This window comes from Chroicocephalus ridibundus, chromosome 8 (genome assembly GCF_963924245.1).
Source record: "Chroicocephalus ridibundus chromosome 8, bChrRid1.1, whole genome shotgun sequence".
NCBI lineage: Eukaryota > Metazoa > Chordata > Aves > Charadriiformes > Laridae > Chroicocephalus > Chroicocephalus ridibundus.
In genome coordinates this window covers 27236723-27254740 of record NC_086291.1, presented here as the reverse complement: position 1 = coordinate 27254740, position 18018 = coordinate 27236723, and the positions used below count along the sequence as shown (strand labels likewise).

At 43.4% G+C, this 18018-nt stretch overlaps 1 protein-coding gene and 1 long non-coding RNA gene across 2 annotated transcripts; one reads left to right on the top strand and one right to left on the bottom strand.

Annotated features, from left to right (window-relative positions):
- Positions 1-1218: 1218 nt before the first annotated feature.
- Positions 1219-10783, bottom strand: LOC134519706 (uncharacterized). Its single transcript, XR_010072280.1, has 3 exons — positions 10422-10783; positions 10067-10229; positions 1219-6940 (listed from the first exon to the last, which is right to left on the bottom strand). It is a non-coding gene; the product is annotated as an uncharacterized LOC134519706 (long non-coding RNA).
- A 55-nt stretch (positions 10784-10838) lies between these two features.
- On the top strand, positions 10839-14147 carry RGS2 (regulator of G protein signaling 2). Its single transcript, XM_063344214.1, has 5 exons — positions 10839-11003; positions 11389-11490; positions 11592-11653; positions 12536-12702; positions 13163-14147. The coding sequence occupies exons 1-5, from the start codon at positions 10888-10890 to the stop codon at positions 13355-13357; spliced, it is 642 nt and encodes a 213-aa protein (XP_063200284.1). The 5' UTR covers positions 10839-10887; the 3' UTR covers positions 13358-14147.
- The last annotated feature ends 3871 nt before the right edge of the window (positions 14148-18018 follow it).

Genomic DNA, 18018 nt, shown 5'->3' with positions numbered 1-18018 from the left:
CAGAGGGGGTCCAGCCAGACTTAGAGTGGCTTTGCCTGTGCTGCCAGCTGGGTGGATGTCAGCCAGATCTAGCAGGAAAGCCACACTGCCATGCCTGCATGAGGCTGCGCTCTGGCTGAGATACGCTGTTTTTCAGTACTACAAACATCATGGTAACACAGCTCCACTGCCAAGCCCAAACTACAGGCAGACCGGCCGCAGGTCTGACTGCACCTGTTCAGGCAGACTTCCCCTATCTGGTTTCTCCAGCTCAGAAGGGACTCACTGTAATAATGTCAGACCTATGTTCATTCTTCAGCCTGAAACTTAAAAAGCAAGTACACACGCAAGCACAGAGAAATCTTACTAGATTCCTCTCCCTCCTCCTGCCACAGTTTTCTGGCAGAAAACCACCTTCTTGATTCAGGCTCATCTCAACAGTGTTTGGGGACCATTTGGTCATATCTGAGCTCACCCAGAAGCATTTAATGACCAGCAAGACGTGCAATGGTAAGTTACGTATCCTGCAAGAGCTACGATATGTAAAAAAAAAAAACGGACACGAACTACAATATTTGCAAGCAACTTAATATCTTGCAGTCCGTTAACAGACTGGATTCTTACAGTCCTGCCACTTCAGTGTGATAAACCATATTTCCGTAAATGAATAAATACATATCCCAACAACAGAAATTATACTGACCGCAAAATGGGAGAAATGATGATTGAAACCTGGGTAGTCCAAAAGAAATAAAAGGGGTGTGTGGTGGGGGGGGTGTTAAAGCCAGGAGAAATAGCAGAACTTGGGCAAACAGCAACAAATCTTTCCGATGATGGGCCATAGATCATTACTTAGAGGTTCAGTAGATGAGAGCTGATCTCCGCCCTCCTGAGCCTGTCATCAACTTCCACAAGGTGTGGAATTAATGCAAATGAAATATATGCCTGACTTCGGACTTCTAGATTCCTTTTCTTTTTTTCCCCCCAGATAGTAGTTTCCATGAGGGAGAAAAAAAAAGGTGGGAGAGGGATGTAGTTAAATAAAAAGCTGTTGATTTCTCAGCTGTAATTATAACTGAAAATACAGCCCATCAGAAGAGAAAATGAGCTAGCTAGCAATACCATTATAAATGTAAATGCAAACTGTGAAAGAAAACAAAAGTAGGTCAGTTGTTTTGGGTTGTAACAAAATAACCTTTTGTTTCAGTTCTCCATTTGCTAGTTTTAATAGATGCAAATTAAAGAATATGGGGCAGACAGAAGATTTAGTAAAAAACATTCAAAGCAGCAGGCCTGTATGATGCATACAGAGTAGTTGTGTAATACCCCCCAAGAAGCAGTAACTACAGCAGAGGAAACCACCACAATCCTTCTTGACTCTCCAGTTACTTGCAAACCACCTACATAGAAACTCTCAATGCAAAAATATCCTCTTGTCTCAAGCGGCTTTTCACATGTCGATTCTGCACCCAGTTCCAAATGTCCACCCCTTCCCTATTAAATATGTAAGGAAAATACAATTAAGATGCATTCTGTATATAAAGGGAAGTCAAGAAAACCAGATATGATGAACATATTTTTTAACATTTCAGGCCTTTACGTTGCAGGCCATTAATGAAGTCAGCTAGGCAAAGTAGTGACTGAAACCATGTTCTTACCACTTACCAGCAGCAACAGAAGTATGGTACTAAGAAACTGCTGCCAAATGCTATGTCAACATTAGTCATTAATGACAGTAATATAAAAAAGCACTTACTTATTAAACACAATGATAACAAAGTTAATATTCAATTTACACAGTATTTTCTGCACACCTACACTCTTTTTTTTCCCATATTTTGAAACACACATTTAAAAATAGTTGAGAGGTTACAGGTCTGATTACAAATACATCTTAATTCACCCCTGAGAGCTGGCACTTAAACATGAAGCACGTTAGGAACCAGGGAGATTAAGCATGTTCGTCTTTGTTTCACTTGCTATTCTCTCCATACAAACAAGCTCTGAATTTCTCAGTAAACACTGTCATTTTCTCTACGTGTATCAAGACATGTATCACCCTCATATTCACTGCGCACATTCCCCCTTCAGCTGAGGTTAATAGAAAAGTGCATAAATCCCCTAACCACAATAGTTTGCTACTATTAGAGCAGCTTCCACAAAACCGGGGGGCAAAAAGTCACCAGCAGCATCGGGGACCCTCTCTGCTGTTGAGTCCCATCATTGCTCCAGCCTTGGAGTCATCACAGGAGCTTTGGCACTTCAAACTCAAGCATCTCTTGTGATTTTTTTCGTTGCCTGATCTTCTTTCCCATCAGAGTAAACACAGTGACTCGCATAAACTTGGGCTATTTCTTGAGTGATGTGGAGAGAATAAGAAAATAATGGTAGTTTGATCTGAGTGTCTTCGAACAGACCCTTAATTGAACAATGCTGGAAAATCTACCTCTGTCCAATTTAGAGGCTGGAGTCCTGGGAGTTTTTAGTGGCTATTCTTTCTTCCATAACTTAATGTGCTTGTACAATCGCTCTAATTTGGCCTTTAGGCATGTATGATAGTTTAAAATGAAATCTCTTTTTAGAACTAACAGCTCCTGTTACTCCTGCAGTGCACTCTTGAGGCTTGTCCACAGATGTGAAATTAATCTCTCTTAACTGTATATGGAGTATTTGTCTGAAATAAAGGAAATATACTATGCAAAGGAGGAATAATGCCATAATACATGGAAGAAATTGCCCTCGCTTCTCCTGTAGCCAAAGCAAGCGGAAGGTAATCAATACAGCGGGCATTAGTTATTAAGTGGATATTGGTATAGTACACAGCAGGGAGTAATTTCCTCAAGATAATTTTTGTTCTTCTTTCCATTCCTCCTTGTAATTTACCTGTGCTTCCTATGATTCCTGATACGTTCGAGTATATCCCAGAGAGTTAATCTAAGCCATCTTGTCCCCTGATTTTTTTCTAAGTTCCAGACTTGCCAGGAATGTTGCCTCAGTCTTCAAATAACAGTTTTTGTTGGAAAGCTACCAAAAAACTGAACTTATTTAAAACAAAGAGATTAAGTAAACAACTTGGTTTAAAAAAAAAATAAAAATCCACAGCAACTAAACACTAGTTTTATGTTAGCTGTAAAACAAGTTCAGCATTTCAGAACTTCAACTGCAGCTCTCATGTCACACCTCAGAGCAAGACATATCAGAAAAAGTACTGATTGTTTAGAAAGTGCCACACAGTCAGTTTCATTTTTAAAAGAGTTTGGTGTTAAGAAAAGCTTACTAAAAGGATCAGCTAAAATCACAGCTGACATCACAGAGAACGCACCTGATGAGCAGTAGCTGTTCCTCTCTAAAATGAAACCACAAGCCAGGAGATAAATGCTGATCTGCAAGGTGGCACCTCAGAAAAGCGAAGGAAGCATCCACAGTTGGACTCAGGCAACATTTGGCCACTTGTGTGAACTGGGGAGACACGTTCCTGTTCTGCCTCCCTGTTTCTCTAGGCGCATGCTAGAAGATCACCCTCTTCCCAGGACTTTATTGCTGTCTTTCATCCTAGCTTGGGGATAGTAAGAGTCAGGATTTGTGGTGTCTTTTGAGGTTCCAAATGAGCTGACCAACATCCTTGGGTGGCTCCGCAGCTTGCCAGCATTTCTAGATCTTTACCAAACTTGGAGACAAGACTCTGTTCACAGACAAATTCAACTCTCTATTTGGACACCTCTGATTGATTAATCTACCCCATCCTTTAAGAACTGGCCCAATTTCCTTTTTTTTTATTTTAATTATCTATTTGGTACATTTTAGTATTTATGGTCAGTGAAGAAATTTTAAATTTTTGTTGGTACTTTTGTTAATTAAGGCTTCTCACTCTCATTTTACAATGACGTTTAAGCAATCCTTGAGGAGCATCATCTTGCAAGCAGAAAAACACTGAGTACATTGATGTAGAGGTCTCATCACAGCTCCTAACTGAAGGCTGTGACATAGTGTGGAACCAACTACCATCTATTTAAAATAGAGCTTGCCAAAACATAGTCAATGAGTTATATGCAGCCTCATAGACTTCTAAGTAGAACCCATGGTAATGTACAGGCCTGCACTGCCGTTTCCTAGCACCGTAAACATCCCAGAAAATGTTTCTTTAATGAAGAATTACCTGTCACTGTTGTCTGCTGTGACAGTAACTGCTCTGAGTAAGTCAAACGCTGGAATAACAGCAGAGCATGTCTCTCCTAATTTCCGTGGCCTTCTACCTGTTTAATATACATTTAAATACAAGAAGTGACATTATCGTTCTATTCACATATTTTAGAAGTTTGGACTGTTATTTTCCACGTGGAATGATTCACCGAAAACCAGCTATGACTTGCTTTGCTCTGAAGACCTCTTTGAATGCTGAACTAATCGCTGATGAGAAAAATGTTCTAAGGGAACAATGTACCTGCCTACAACCAATGCACTTGGAGGATTAAGACATTATTTTGCAACACTTGGTATTAAGGGAATGACTAATCTGTCAAGATACTTGGCTACATCTCTCTCCCAGGCTACCTACAAAACAGTCTGCTCCTTCAGTCCAATCCTGGCTATGGTCTGACCTCTTCAGTGTACTCCTTAACCAGCCCGAAGGGAATTTCCCCAGTTTGATGAAGCCAGACAAATATCACCCTGTCCCTCATTTATCTCCCAGCCTTCACTCTGGGAGTAGATCAGGGTGCCACTGGATAAATATGCGATTCCTAATATTGCAAAGGAAACTTTCATTCTGGCCTTTTCTAACTCCAGAGAGCTTAACTTTACGAACTCTGGGATTTTTTTGTCAATATGATAAGTAGAAAGGCTATAAGGCTGCCTTATAAGTAGATTTGCGCAGATATTACTTTCTCTCCTCTCCATTACTGTGCATCCTTTACCACTTCTGACAGACATTCATTACCTTTCTGCTTTTCACAGAAAAGCCTATACTGCAATACTGAAAGTGATAAAAACAAACTACCACCCTAACATATTTTTAAGAAAATGAAAACATTTCCACTGACAAATTTTATATTTTGCTAGTGTTTTTATTTCTCACTAATAAAGTCTAATTAAACCTCTGCTGGTTCCACCCAGCATGGAGATCAGGTTCTTCCAATAAATGGTTTTGTTTAAACTTTTCTGCCCATCATGAAATAGGAAAGACTGACATTTTATCTCCACTTCAAAGGAAATGCTTATTTTCAAAAATTTGAAATTTTTAGGTGGTGCAAAAACTTCTATACTCCTCTGTAATCTTCAGCTTTCTCACTGTTGTGCTCCTGACAGGACTCACCTGTAGGAGTTGTAAAAGGGATTGATTTTGTGAGCCACGGAGACTTCCTAGATCAACATCTGACTAATACCATTTAGGCATTTAGAGAGAGTTTCATTAACATGGATTCAGAAGTCATCAAAAGGACTGTGTCGACTGTGTTATATGCAGATAATACGATAAAGATGGTGCCCACGTCCAGATTTAACAAACATATTTGATTGTTTAATGTCCCTCTGCATACCTGGGTTAACAAATACGGCCTTTGGGAGGGGAAACAAAATAGACTGCAATTTGAACAGAACACGGAGCCAGTGTTCTGTATCACCTGGTTAACCTCAAACAAGATTAATCAGATCTCTTTACCCGAGATGGTGTAACCCAGCCAGTATCTGCTAAGAAAATGTCATTGTTCAAAATACACTGCTTCTTGCTAAGCTGTTTGCTTTCTGTATTGACAAAAGACATAAGGAATATGAGAATGTCCTGTCCTTTAAAATGCAGACCATATTAGCGGGTATCCTTTCAGCTTGTCTTTGCAGAAGGGATAAAGCAGATCTTGCATGAGTGGGACAGTTATCCCAGGGTCCTCAGGGAACCTGCTGTTCTGACTCCCGCCAGCCGTTATTGAGTATCTCCCCTTTAAAAACGAACATTTCCAAATGTCCACGGGTAGAGGTGGAATCAATATCGACTGCTCAATGCCTACATTCATATTCTTTTAACAGTGTCACTGTAACAGAGATGAATAGATCCACACAACAGCAACACTGCAAATAGACATATAGTCCCAGTTTATCCACTTTTTGATAAATTTCAACTCTATTTTTAGAACTTTTATAAACTAATGTGGGTGTTTACGTAAAACAAGGTGGCTGCGGGCTGGGAATGATGAGTTCTCAGAGAGCTCTGTCTAGTTTATACATTACGTAGACAGAGGATTTGGCTGTTAAGTGAAACAAGATCCATTTGTAATGAGATATATTTTATTTTCTATTTAGCTAAGACTGAACATTTAATTGATCCAGTCCTAGTGTTAATCCACAGCAGTGCTAAATTTAGATCCAGCTATGGCTTCTTATGATTTGCATGTTTTCAGCTTCATGACTGGAAAATAGCGCTGGGGGAAGCACAACAGCCAGTCAGGCACAGCCCGCAGGGCCGAAGGCAGAGAATGCAACAGCTTCACCTCAACAAGCCTCAAGCAATTTAAAAAAAAAACAACCCAAAAGCCCAAAAAACAACACCCACACACACTACATGCCATTGAAATTGTAAAAGGGATTCGGAAGGCAGAATGCAATGAACAGAATTAGAATCAGACCGAGGCTTCGAGTAAACATTTTCACTTACACAAAAATATCAGAAAGAGTGGCAATTATAATACTCATCCAGAAAATTGCGCCCTACCATACATACCATGCACGATTGCTATTATTTAACAATGCACAGCGTAGAAGCACATCGTTTGCATCCGTAGCTGGGCACCTCTGTGCCCTTTTGTACAAATACATCAGTCCCCTGTGCCTCAGAGGAGATACAGCCTAAAAGAGAGGTAAGAACAGAGGCTCCGTTGACGCTATTATAAGTTGCACGGTGGTGTTCTTTGCTGATCTCCTGTTCTGATGCTTACATGAACCATCCCACAGACGCAGCACCAGGATTGTACAGCTGTAAATTAAAAAAGAACTCTGTAAAAATACAGGAAAGTGCACCTGTGCAATTTGCAATATGTATCACAAAACAAAAAGATATAGCTCAACATCTTATTCCTTCTTTTGAATATGTTTTTTCAGCTAGTCAAAGACAACAAAGGTTCAATAACAAATAACTCTAATGCTTGGTTTGAGCTACCACGCAAAAGCAGAATCTCCCGTCTTGGCTCTATGAAATGCAGCTATAAAGTCTCTGGAACCATTTTTCATGTGTTCTTTCCTACCATCCAAGTATTCTCTATAAAAAGAAGAAAAGAGGACTGGCATTTCAGAAAATGCAGACACGCAGATTTAAGTATTATGCAGTGAGAGCAACTACTCACTAGGGACTTGGAAAAGATCAGCACAGCTATTGCAACACATAACGTAACCGAGATGGAAAAAACCTCATCTTCCATCCTGGCTGTTTATTGCATACGTTATAGTCCTCTGTACATCCAGCCATCACCGATGCTCACAGGAATCATATAAGCAGAAAAAGAACAGAACATTCCCAAGAAAGCCTCTGCAAGGAGAAGTGTGATCTCCAGGGTGAGAGCTTGTGTCATTAGATGTCTGACATCAGATTTCACTGCAGGCAATAGCGAATTCTCACCGACTTCAATAGCAAAGTTTGGGCTATAGACTCCCCCCCCGCCTCACTTTCCATTGCCCTTGCTCCTTGACAATGAGATTAGTGTTACAGAAATAGATTGAAGCTTTAAGAAACATGTAAAGGAAAAGAATTTGTGCTATGTTTGTATTTGTCCTCAGCTACCAAGAGCTTCACTGTTTTGAAAGAGCGGAGGCCAGCTCACACACAGACAAATCCAGAGAGCTGGTCGCGACGCTGGTTTGAGCCACACAGGCAGGTTGCCCACCCTACAGCCCTGTTCCCAACAAGAGGCATCCTGAGATGGAGGCACCTGTTTTTCAGCAGCGTTATGCACCGTGCTATGCCAACACACCTGCGCTGCAACTGCAATCCAGGGCTTTTCCGGAAAGTGGTAATACTTAATTTTCCTGAAATTTTCAAAATGATGTTGCAAGAGACGGTGTAGGACAGGGCTGAGATGTCAAATCTCCCTTTGCCAAGTCAGTGCATGGCAGCATCTGTGTGAAACCAGACCCACCTCAGGAAGGCAAGCTAACGAACTGAGCCATTTTGCCATCCTTGCTTTGAAAAACTAGAAATTGGTAAAACAAAGTAACAGTTAGGTTTGGTGTATCTAAAACGGCTCAGGGAGCCCAAATGCCCTTCCAGGCAGTGCCCAGTGGTGCAGCCGGCCGGGACTGCACACCTACAGCTCCCGGGGGAGACGTCCCTCCCCCCAGAAGAGTCCCCCCCATCCCAGGCCTGACTGGGTCATTTTACAGTACACTGATGACATCGTTTGAGGTGAGATGCTTTTGTTCTGTTGTTTTTTTAAACACAAATGGAAAATATCTTTTATCATGCCGATGTGTGATTGACTGGCTGGCAGAGGTTAGCATCGTAGCCACAAAACACACTGCACAGCATGATGAAGTGAGAAAGTATTTTGTAAAGTTTCTCTTTTACTGAAAAGACAGTGATATCCAGGCTTTAAAAATATAATAAAAATGTAAATTAAAAATATACCTTAATGCAGGCAATAAAATTCAATTTTAATATAAATAATTTTTAAACCTAATGTTACAGTAAGTATGTTTTATAAGGCCATCTAACCTCACAATTCCACCTGGAACACTATTTTTTCCGCTGTTCAAAGATATTACGAATGTTATAACCATCTTCCTTGACTGGCATTTCCATTTTTATGGGTATCTGAAAGAAGCAATTAAAAAGTTTAAAATAAAAAGTATCAGACAAATACGTGATTCATGCTGCAATTTTCCATATGCTGACTACTGCCAGCTTTACGACCTGGCAGATGCTGGGAATATCCTGGCAAGTCTCCTCCAGGACCAGCAAGAAAACATTTTGTCAGGCTTCAAACATTAGCAGGACCTCTGGTGTGCTACAGGTAAATGCTTAACCAAACTTTACTGTAGGTTACAAGACTTTGAAGTTTTCCAGTTCCCACTATTCTTGGGCACGTTTTCCCCCAATCCACTCTGAGAATCAAGGTGAAAGAAACTTGAAATCAGCATCAAAAAGGAGGAAATCCCCTACGAGTCAGGTGGAAGATGAGAATGTGCTGTTCCCCTCGCAGGGCATTTGATCCCTTACAGAGGCTCTACTGTGGGCAAGGCCCAGGGCTGAGTTTCCATCTGTTACTCCCAGGCAAGGCAGCCTGCCCCCCCAAGCCAGGAGGCTGTGTGCTTGGAGTTTCGCACGTGCAGAGAGTGTTCCCATCCTCGCCCGTGTTACAGGCTGTTCAGCAGCTCCTGGCAAGCTCCTGCCCAAATCACTCGCAGCTGCGCAGCTCGCCTGACCCTGGCACTCAAAGCCAGTGACGATGGAAGCGCCTGGAAGGGAGTCAGCAGAGCTCCATCCATCACCCAGGCACTGCCTGTCCTGGTCTTTTCTTTGGCAAGTTCCCCCCCTGTAAATTTTCTGGAACTGATGCCTTTACAGCACTTAGAGCCTTACCTCTGTTAGTGTTTCCACATTTTCTCCCTCCCATGGTAACACCCTCGTAATAATTTCCCATTAAAAACTGTACGTACTACATACAAGACTAAGAGCTACCTGTTGCAAAAATCATTTAAAGGGATTTGGTAAAATTTAGAGCATGGAACTTTATTTTCCTGTCAGACCATCAGTATATACTGCAAAGGACTTACAGCAACACCAGTGAAAAGCATCCTTGTTTAAATGCCTTCGCAAACTAAATGGCGTTCATTTTCTCCATGCATCTCATTGAAAGCAAAATGCCTTTGCACAGCTTTCGGCATATTGGGCAAGGAGAGAAGTTGTAAGACTACAGCAACTACCTAAAAAGATCAGACATTTGATGCTACACTATTGTGTTGAAGTCAGCCAGTGTTCTGGGAATCAAACAGTCTCTCTGAGCACTGCTTTTTATGGCAGAAAAATACATGCTGTAGAGTACTGTGGAAAGGAAGACACACGCACAGGAAAGAGCAGAAAAGCAGGGTAGGTTAAAAAGAAACTCACGTGATTCCTAAATCCAAATACTTTGGACATGATACCCTTCAGCTGGACACTGCTGAGATGGACCACAGGGCCTTTTCAACAAGCTGAAGGCTGGAGTAAGTCATGGCAATTTCAGCTTCGTGTGCTGGGAGTAATTTATACAATTCACTGGTAGGTGGCAACACTACACAGAGATAAAACACATGTGCAGACAGCTCGTTAAAGTGATGAATAGCAGAGAGGTGGACACCAAAAATACCATGTACTCAAACTGATGGTTGCTTCGTTTTTTGAAGAAACTTGGCTAAGTCCTTCCTTTTCCTTTCCCGCGTACTGGCCACACTCAAAAGCCCGTTATTTCCTTTCAAAAAAATACCTGCAGAAATGCAGGTTTCTGACTGATGGAACACAAAGTGCAGCCACCTCTCTGCCAGCGCTGCGGGGACGGGCGCCTTCCCCTAGGGACGTCAGTGCCACCGGCTAAAAGCTTTCCAAGGAGGCGACTAGCACGGGCAAGCTGAGAAAGGGAAAAACGCAATAATGAAAAAAGGAGGAAAAAAAAGGAAAAAAAAAAAAAAAAGAAAAGGGGGGTGGTGGGGAGAAAGGAAAAACAAAATAAAGGACAAAAGAGACGTAATCCCGGGGGGAAGGCGAAGCTCCTCCAGGGCCGGCCACCAGCAACAGCCGCACCCGCGGCACCGCGCAGCCCCGTCCCCCCCGCCCTCCCGCCCGCGGGGCTCGGGGCGGGGCGTGCTGGCCCCGCCCCCGCAGGGCTCTATAAGGGCGGGCGGCGGCGGCGGCGGGGGAGCGCGTGCGGTGCGGGGCGCGGCGCGGCGCGAGCCATGCAGAGCGCGCTCTTCCTGGCGCTGCAGCACGACGGCGGGCGGATGGAGCGGGGCGGCCGCCGCCGCAGCAGCGAGGCGGAGGAGGCGGAGAAGGGCAGGATGAAGAGGACGATGTGAGTGTCCCGTCCCCCCGCCTCGGGCGGGGCGGAGCGGGGGTTCCTCCAGGGGGAGGCTTCTAGCCGCCGAGCCGAGACCGAAGCTGGCCCGGGGGCGGGGGGGAGCGGGCTGCAGGGCTAGGATCAGTGGGAGCAGGGTGGCTTGCCCACCTCTGCTACCTGCAGTTGTACCTTGGCTGACACTGGCCACTGGCTAGTGAGCACATCTGTTGACAGAAGCGAGGGGAAGATCGTTTTCTTGCCCTCGGACAGATGCTCAGGGTGACTAACCGAAAAAACAACATCAGGAAGACTTTTGCAGCTTTTGCCAGTAAAAAGGCTGGTGGCTGAAGCTCTTCAAGTTGTCATTTTTTAACGTGCGTTGTCTTCTTCGTTCTTCCAGCATTAAAGATTGGAAAACGAGACTGAGCTACTTCCTACAGAACTCCTCCAATTCCACTAAAATGAAATCTAAGAAAGTGGGGAAACACCGCACCTACTTCAGGTAAGTTATGAAAAAGAGACTTTGTTTAAACAGCTCAAGTGTTGTACAAAAACAGTAAAGCTTGAGCAATGGAGTCTAATGTTCCCCATCTCTTTATGCAGACCTTCCCCTGAAGAAGCCCAGCTGTGGTCAGAAGCCTTTGATGAACTTCTTGCTAATAAATGTAAGTTTGTCTTCAAAAAGTAACACTGAAGAGCAAAGAAAGGGTGAAGTTTATATGTCTGTAAGAGATTGCTTCCTTGCATGTCAGCATGGTACCTTTCTCATGTAAATAGCTTTGATTCTGGTCTTGAAAGTTAAATGCTTTAAACTGTTAAAAGCCAAAATTCATAGAAGTGCCCTTAAAAAAAAAATTGCAGAGTAATAGTAAAACATCAAGAATACTTTATTGTAGTGGACTTGTTTTCTGTAAACCTTGTAGTTAAAACCATACCTATCAGCTTGGCTTTGCCAGATGTGAAAAGAGCATTTGTTCCCTGAGCTCACTGCTGAACCAAGGCAAATGCGTTCAAGTAACTTGGGAAGGATTCTGCAACACAGAAGTTCAGTGATCTCAGGGTTTTACTGTAGGCCTACAAGGAAAAGCACTCAAGAGCAGAGCAAAGAGATTAAGAAATATTACCATTTGCTTTTTGAACTTGAGTCATCCTTTCCATTGCAAAAAAAAAAAAATACTCCAGAGGTTTGTGGCACAGTCAAATACTTACTCCACTGTGAAGTTTAACACAGGAGATCCCATCTGGGGAGAGAGGGTTTTAATATCTCTGCAGGCATCACAAAAGGGAATATACAGACAGAAATTAGGGTGGGTTTTCTTGTGTTTACCTAAAAAATGACTAACTCAAATTAAAGCCTGTCAAGCTGTTAGTGTTAATTTGTTTGCATACATAAATGTGGGATTTTTTTATTGCTATGATATTGCTGAAAGAACCAGACTAGAAATACAGCAGAATGTTTTGGTAGAAACAGATGTGACCAATGGGTAAATTCAAGATTCCGGAATTAGTTAATTGATGTGTATTTTTTTTTTTCCTTCTTTCCCTAGATGGTCTCGCTGCTTTCCGAGCTTTTCTGAAGTCAGAATTCTGTGAAGAGAACATCGAGTTCTGGTTGGCCTGTGAGGACTTCAAGAAAACCAAGTCACCCCAGAAGCTGACATCAAAAGCAAAAAAAATCTACAATGACTTCATTGAAAAGGAAGCTCCTAAAGAGGTAAAGAAAAACTATTTAAATATAAGTGCCCTGTTCTATGAGTTCTTAAAGCCTTTCTTTACTTCTCTGAACTCTTTAAGATACAAATGCCAACCTGCATTGTACGTACCCCACTGTTAGTATCTGTGCCTGAACCTAACTCTCTCCCTAACCGCCTTTTCACTGAGCTGGAAAACGGCACAAGCAGTGTTTCAGAGGGTTTCCATCTTAACTGGGAAAAGCCAACAGCCACACTTCACACCTGTAACATCTTTGATTTTTATCACTGAAAGATACTATATCTGATTTACTTCGGGCTTTCTGTAAAGGAAGAATTTTCTTAAACAGAAAACTTCATTAGTCTGATCCTGTAGTAATAGGATTTTCCCTCTCTTCCTCTTCAGAAATCTTATGGTGTATTTTACTTACTTGAATTCAATGCTCAGGAATAAATGTTGTGGGTTTTTTTTTTTTATTTCAGATAAACATAGACTTCCAAACTAAGAACATGATTGCGCAGAATATTCAAGAAGCCACACATACCTGCTTCAGTGCAGCACAGAAGAGAGTTTACAGCTTAATGGAGAATAACTCATACCCACGGTTTTTGGAATCTGAATTCTATCAGGAGCTGTGCAAGAAGACGCCCATCACCAGAGCAGCCCAGGGGACATGAGTGATGGAGAAGAGCGAGAAGAAGCCTCTCAGCTAGTGAGGAAACAAGCCACAGCTCATGGTGTTGTCCTGACCTGAAAGACTGAGATACTGAGCGCTCAGTCTGTTTGCTGTGGTGCAAGGACAAATACTGACTTTGGGCAAAGCTGATGGCAAAGGGTGATGCTGTTGGAGGACATTCAGAGGGGATGGCAGACGTGCACCAGCCAGCTGCTGGCAGTGTGCTCCTCTGCAAGTGCTGCAGTGAGGGGTGACTCCTGCATTAGACCAAACTCTGTGGTGTAAGAGTCCTCCTGCCACCGCTGCCGAGGTGGCAACGCAGCAGGTCAGAGCAGAGCTTCCTTCTTGTAAACAGAAGCTGCTCTGTACAGTTGTGCAGTGCTGACAACTTGAGTAATTGGTTGTGTATTTATTTTTCCTAAACATCAACCAGCGTTGCCATCATCAGTCACTCTGTGTGTTCTGTAAACTGCCTCTAGCTGCAAAGAGATGTGTTGGGTTTCTGTGCAACTTCCAGACAGAAACAGCGCTGTGCAGTGTGAAGCCAGGAAGGGATGTAACTCTGTTCCCGGAGGAACAGGTTCCGCAACTAAAGTATGCAGGGCTGGGTTGTGTCAGTGCAGCTGCAGGCAAGACTTGGCCAAGGCGAACAGGAGCTATATAGTATTATATTTATATGTGGATTATGATTGTGTTGAATGCTGCGATAATGTTATAATTCTGTTTTGAGAATAGCAAGCTTCAGTGAAGCTTCTTATTGTTTTTTTAATAAACTATTTTGATAAAAAGTTTCTTTTGTTGCTTAACTTGGTTTGCACGTGCAGAGGTACACCGTGTGGCACTAATCGCCAGGGTAGTGGGATTGCATGTTCTGCCTGTGGTCGTAATAGGGCTAACTTTATGGCAGTTGTGCCAGGCAAGCGTTTTGTTTGGGGTTTTTTTTTTTTAGTAGAATAAAAATCCTCAGAGCTTGAAAGCTTAACAGCTCACATCCTCTAAGACAGGGCCAAGGCACATGTGTGGTTAGGCATGACAGCAGATGGACTAGAAAGGTGCAGCCACAAGCAGCAGCAGTAGTATTGCTGCTGGAGATCACAGGGCTTTGGAATGCAGGCACCAGCACTACAGCAGTAACAGACCTCTGCTTTAAAAAGGGGCTTAGGAGGCCCTTAGTCTCAGGCCGTAAAACCTGTAGAATCAGTAGAGGTAATATTACAATAAAAGCACTTAACTCTGTGCTAGGTGAGTGCTTCTGAGGGAGAAAGTTAATGGTCATCACAATCCCATGTCACTTTTTCTAGCTGACAACATCTAAAAGCAGGATTTTCAGAACAGCCCCGCAGTTGTAAACCCCAATTTGTTAGTTTTGTGACTTGTCCGAACTCAAGCTATTTAGGTCCTGGCTCCAGCTATTTTGACTCCACTCCTCAGGTCACAGTTTTACTTACTTGTTTAGTTCTCATATAGCCACAGCAGTCATTTCCATAACGGTCCACTTCTCCAATCATCAAGAAAATTCTAGCTACGGGACTTCCCATTTCAATAACGCATCCAAAAATTGTTCAAAAACAACCGCTTCATGCCATGTATACACATATTGCAGAATATATAGCAGTGTATATATACATACAGAGATATGTATATCTATTATACTGCCTCTACACCTGGAAAGGCAAATTTGGTACAGCCCCCACTCTGATATAGCCCCATTTCTGGGGCTGTGAGAGCTGGCTCTCATACAGCTAAGTCTGCTGATGAGTTAAGTCCTCATAAAACAGGCACAAGAAAAAAATCAGCCTAATAATTTACTGCAACAGAGAAAGTTTTTTTTTCCCCAACCAGGAAAAACAGATTTGGGCTGATAATTGCTTTTGTAATCTAACAAAATAATTCAAAGAGCATAAAAATAGCCAGAACTATACCTATTAATGACTCGGAGCCAGGGCAGGAATAATTCCATGAAGCTTCATTGCCTTCAGTGAAGCTGCATTAATCTGTGCCAATTTGGGTTGTGGTAATTAACCACTGCTAGTGTCTGGTTTCAGGGAAAGAAACATTTCTCATTTCAGCAGGTGCCGGAACTACTTATAGCACAGTATGTAGTTCAGAGGGGAAATTAGGTGGGGCTGTTAGGCAGGGCATCACTGCCTGAGGGCTGCTTTTGTATATTTTTAAGATTTGAATCATGAACGTTGGTCTTTGGGAAGCCTGTGCAGGCAGATCCGTAGCTTCCACAAAGCATGCCACCAGGGTAGCAAACCAGCCAAGCCATGCCGAGTCCCTGGCGTGGTCTGTTTGCAGTGTCTGAGAGCCCTGGCTTCAGGGCTAAGCTTTGCAGCAAAAGTTTGGTGTATCGATAGAGAAAAAAATAATTTATAATAATAGTAAAGAAAACCTTATTTTTAGTACATATCAGTGCACACAACGTTCCTCCCGATTATTACTTTTCCAGTTTTTGATAAGCCTTGTCTTCCCAACTGCCAAGCTTCACCAGAAAAAAGGGCACTGTTGGCACATTGGGTGTGCTGCAACGCCTGAGACATTGCCGTGAACATTTCCTGGAGAAATATAAAACCACCAATCGCTTTAAGAGATGCTGGTGCCGTACTCTGGGCAGCCTTATAGCTGCAGTTAAAATTGGTACTCTGCTATCAGTATCCAATAGCAACAAATAATAAACTGCTCATTCCCCACAGCCTGGCTGAACATTTCACCCTCCTGCCCCGGTCCCACTGGGCTGCGCACAGCTGAACTCGCCACAACAGCGCGGAAAAGACGGGTCTGGGAATGGCAAAGGGAGGGCAGCAGAACTGGGGTCCCACAGGCCAAAGGTGAGGGTGCTGCTAAGCAGCTGGCCAGAGCATGGTCCTTTTTTCAGCTTCCATCAGGCTACAAAACTGCCCCAGCCCGCATCCCTGGTGGCAAATACCTGGGCAGGAAAATAAGGAGAAGGCATCCCAATGGGTAACTACGGTCCAGGACCTGTAGCTGCAAAGCAACACGGGTCCTCAGCAAGTCTGTAAACAAGCTTAACATTTTTAGAGCAAGGACTTGCTGCAAAAGGCTGAGGACAGCGAGACACGGACATCTCTAAAGGGCGGTGGGGAGGACGGCACCCCAGCTCTGCTGGTACAGCCTCCTGCCGCACAGCGAGTCCTGGCTGATCCCAAGAAAGCCGACACCAGTTCATGCACTGCTAGCATAACTGATGTTGGCACGTGGAGTCTGGGCATCTAGAATGGCTGAAAAACGCCAGCAAATCTGCAATAAAGGCAGCTTTTAACTGTCCGTGCATCACTGGTTTTAAAGCAGTCTTGCAATATCTGGTGCTTTTCTTATCTGCTAGAGGCAAGCGAATCCCCTGCTTTCACATCACAAAAAACCCCACATTTCTCACCCTTATGGTTATGAAGAAAAATTTGAAGTCACAACCGGAGTATCCCTAGTAATTCCCCAAACCAGAACTTAATGCAAAGATTATGCGGTCATTAAAAAAAAATTCTAATTTTCTAAGCCAGTCTCATGATTTTGGAAACTAGGTCACGAGATTCAACTGTCTGGATCCAGCCACAGCTTATTTTTTTAAGCGCTTGCGCTGACACTGCAGCATAGGACAATCTGATAGGGAGTCCTCCATGCTATCAAGAAGACAGCATGTAAAGTAATCTCCTACAGTGCGGCACCAGAGCAGCTGACCCTTGGTAAGTGCTCTCTGGCCCAAAGGCTGGAGAGGACCCCTGAGAACAGGGTGAGCTCAACAGTGATCCTGACTCACCACCCAGTCGAATGGGAAAGCAATGCCACTCAGTAAACAAACAGCAACGCAGTGCTCTTGCTCCATGTATTTATATATTGCGGCTGAAAAAACGTACCAAGACTATAAATAAAAGCTGCATTTCCACTTGAAATTCCAGATCTCCATTTGGAGAAGGGGACACTAATGACGGTTTAAAGGGCTTGATAGGCACGCGTATGTGTGCAGAAGGGTTTCTTGGATGAGACTTGCATGGAGCAAAAAAGTGACCTTTAGGAGTAGTTTTAGGATCTTCATGGATTTTTTTTTGGGGGGGGGGGGGAGGCAAGTTTGACTTACTATGGTTCAACGAGGAAAAACTGGTCAGAATCTAGGACAGCATCCCAAATTCATCTTCCTTCAGGTGACAAAACATTACCAAAGGCTCCTCCTCATCCCACCGGCACTGCAATACCCGGTGTCCCTAGGGGCTCATATGTGTCAGGAGCAAACTACCAGGTAAAGCTACTACATCAAACCAAGGTCCATCCCAGAGACAGGCCAGAAACAGAGCTGGTGATAGACATACCTGCAACGTAGGTCCTTGATCTGTCCAGGAGAGCAAGCTAGATATGAGATTACACCTACAGCACAACTCAGGGGAAACACATAGCCTTCAAGGCTGAGCTTAAATGCAGCCCTGGCTGATGGGCAGCAGGTGTGGTTGGGGGCAATTAAATCCATTAGCGCCCTCAGGGTGCTGACAGAAATATGAAGGAGCCCTTTTCTGAGGCTTACTGTTCTAGCTGTGTGGCCCCATCGGCTCATAACCCTGAAGCAGTCTGCATTTTTGAGGAGGCTCTGCAGTAGGATTTGTGGTGAACACCCTCCGCAATTAGCCTTGGACACTTCTGTAGATGTGTTAATTG